Source organism: Aspergillus ruber, assembly GCF_000600275.1.
Source record: "Aspergillus ruber CBS 135680 unplaced genomic scaffold scaffold00096, whole genome shotgun sequence".
Taxonomy (NCBI): Eukaryota; Fungi; Ascomycota; class Eurotiomycetes; order Eurotiales; family Aspergillaceae; genus Aspergillus; species Aspergillus ruber.
Genome location: NW_024467392.1, coordinates 1 through 2,132, shown reverse-complemented (window position 1 = coordinate 2,132; position 2,132 = coordinate 1). Strand labels below are relative to the sequence as shown.

Sequence of the window (2,132 nt, the reverse complement as noted above, 5' to 3'; positions counted from 1 at the left end):
TTCTGCTATGCTCAGTCGATTATAATCTTACTCTCTTTCAACTTTCAATACCGTGCTGATCTTGACCGGGTGTCCGATATCTGATGTGTGACAGTTAGATCTATCCCACCACGGAATTCATCTTTGTATGGCTTTTATGGCCTATCATACGCTGGATTCGGGAAGATCTGATACGCAACGGTTGACTATTCAGCCAGCCAATACGCATCTATTATTGTTTACCCATCATTTCCCCATACTCTCCAATACACCCCCTTCTGGTGAGTACTTTGCGGAGTATGGCCATGAGCGTGGGAATGTTTGAGAGTTCTCTCTCGATTGGAGCCAAAATTTAGCTTCTCCCTGGCCTCTGGTCTTCTAACTGGAACGAAAATGACTACTATGACTGATACTCATCACTATGCTTCAAAAACTTGGCTCTTTCTTTCTTTTTCTTTTCTTTTTCTTTTTTCTTTTTTCTTTTTTCTTTTTTTTTCCCGCAACGCTCTGGTAATCAGAAAGAAAGCCATGAAGACTTAACTCATTCTTTTTTGCAGGGTAACATGATCTCTACTTGAGCTGACCGCATTGGTTATTCGAAAGACATCACTGGTTCGATGTACTGGGTAGCGTTTATCCTCTATCCAACCGGGGTTCCAGTACGAAGTCGCCACTAGATATGAGAATGGACACAAGACTACATACAGAGTACATCTGACTAGAGTCACGTAAGGAGGATGGGCGCAAGAGTCTGCGTGTACAGAGTATCGGTGATGAATCCCCCGGACTCGGAATTTTCTTGGAGACTTGATCAAATCCGACCGATATCTACAGAGTCCAGCTGGTGCACTCCTGCACAACTCCCCCCCCTTCTCTCCTTCTACTCTGCACACCATCTGGCATCCTGGGTGGTGACAGTGCCTGCCAATCTCCTTGTTGTCTCCCTCCCACACTCCCACTTGCCCCGGGTGGGCGGTGAAAGGAAACTGTCGGGGTCAATTCGTCCCTGCGAACGGATTCAAAAATGCTGCGTTTGTGTGTACGAGGTCACTGTGTCTGGTCAGCCCCGACCGGTCAATTCCCAGACCAGGGGAGGGGGCATGCATATTCTGTATTCGTTCTGCTTCTCGGTTCTATTGTGCTTTCTGACTTGCAGTCCAGCTAGAGAAAAGTATTTAATACAGAAATTGACATACTACTGTGCCATAATAATCCCTTCTTTTATTTCCTGATCTGTCTTGGCGCCCGCCGGGGAAAAAAAAAAAGTGAGACTTGACTGTCTCGACTGCTCCATCTTCCTTCCTCTTTACTCTCCCTCGACTACTCTCTCCATTCTTTCTTTCCCTCTCTTTAATTACAGTCGTCTCTTCTTTTGCTCTCCTTTGCTCCCATTCTGTTCTTCTGATCTCTCCCCCCCCTTATTTAGCGTCCTCCGCTCAGCTCCGTTTGTTATCGATCTCCACTCCTTCCCACCGCGGTTCCGCGCGTCGTCCTCTTTATCCTAGTTCTCCTCGACTGCGCATTTTGTCCGTGGCGTCATGTCCTCCCATGACAACGCGGACAGCCAGTCTGAAACCGTAGCGAATGCCGTGACCGCCATGAAGCTAGAGCACGATGATGGTGGTGCTGCGTCGCCCGTCCTCAACGGTAGCGGCGCCGTCAAAAACGAAGAAGAGAAATCACTTGCCAACGGATCCGCCCCCGAAGTCAAATCTCGAAGTCAATCACGACCACCCGTCAAGAAGGAAGAAGGGGAGGGACGTGAAGACAAAGATGCAAATGAGGAGGAAAAGGTTGGGGGTGATATTACGGTCCGGCTTGAACCTGGTGAGCCGCCCAAGCTGGCACGTAGCTCTTCGCAAAAGATTGTGCCACGGCCTCCTCAGCTATTCTTGGGTTTACCGGATAGCACGGGGGAGGCTAGGTCGACCTTCGAGGTGATGAAGACGTGCACGTACGCCAACAAAAACATGGGTTATACGGAACATGCTATGGAGTGTGATTGTGCGGAAGAATGGGGTAAGCTCTTTTCCTGTCCCTCTGCGCCTGGCTCTCAGAATTTGGAGAACAATCGCATTCATGGGTGTCTTTGATTCTCTACTTTTTTTTTTTTTTTTTTTTTTTTTTTTTTTTTTTTTTTTTTTTTTTTTTTT

General features: G+C 47.6%; 1 protein-coding gene across 1 annotated transcript; it reads left to right on the top strand.

The window, feature by feature from the left end:
• Positions 1-1,517: 1,517 nt before the first annotated feature.
• Positions 1,518-2,072, top strand: EURHEDRAFT_382427 (uncharacterized protein; the record flags this gene model as incomplete). Its single annotated transcript, XM_040779537.1, has 1 exon — positions 1,518-2,072. The coding sequence occupies one exon, from the start codon at positions 1,518-1,520 to the stop codon at positions 2,070-2,072; it is 555 nt and encodes a 184-aa protein (XP_040633594.1).
• Between the last annotated feature and the right edge of the window lie 60 nt (positions 2,073-2,132).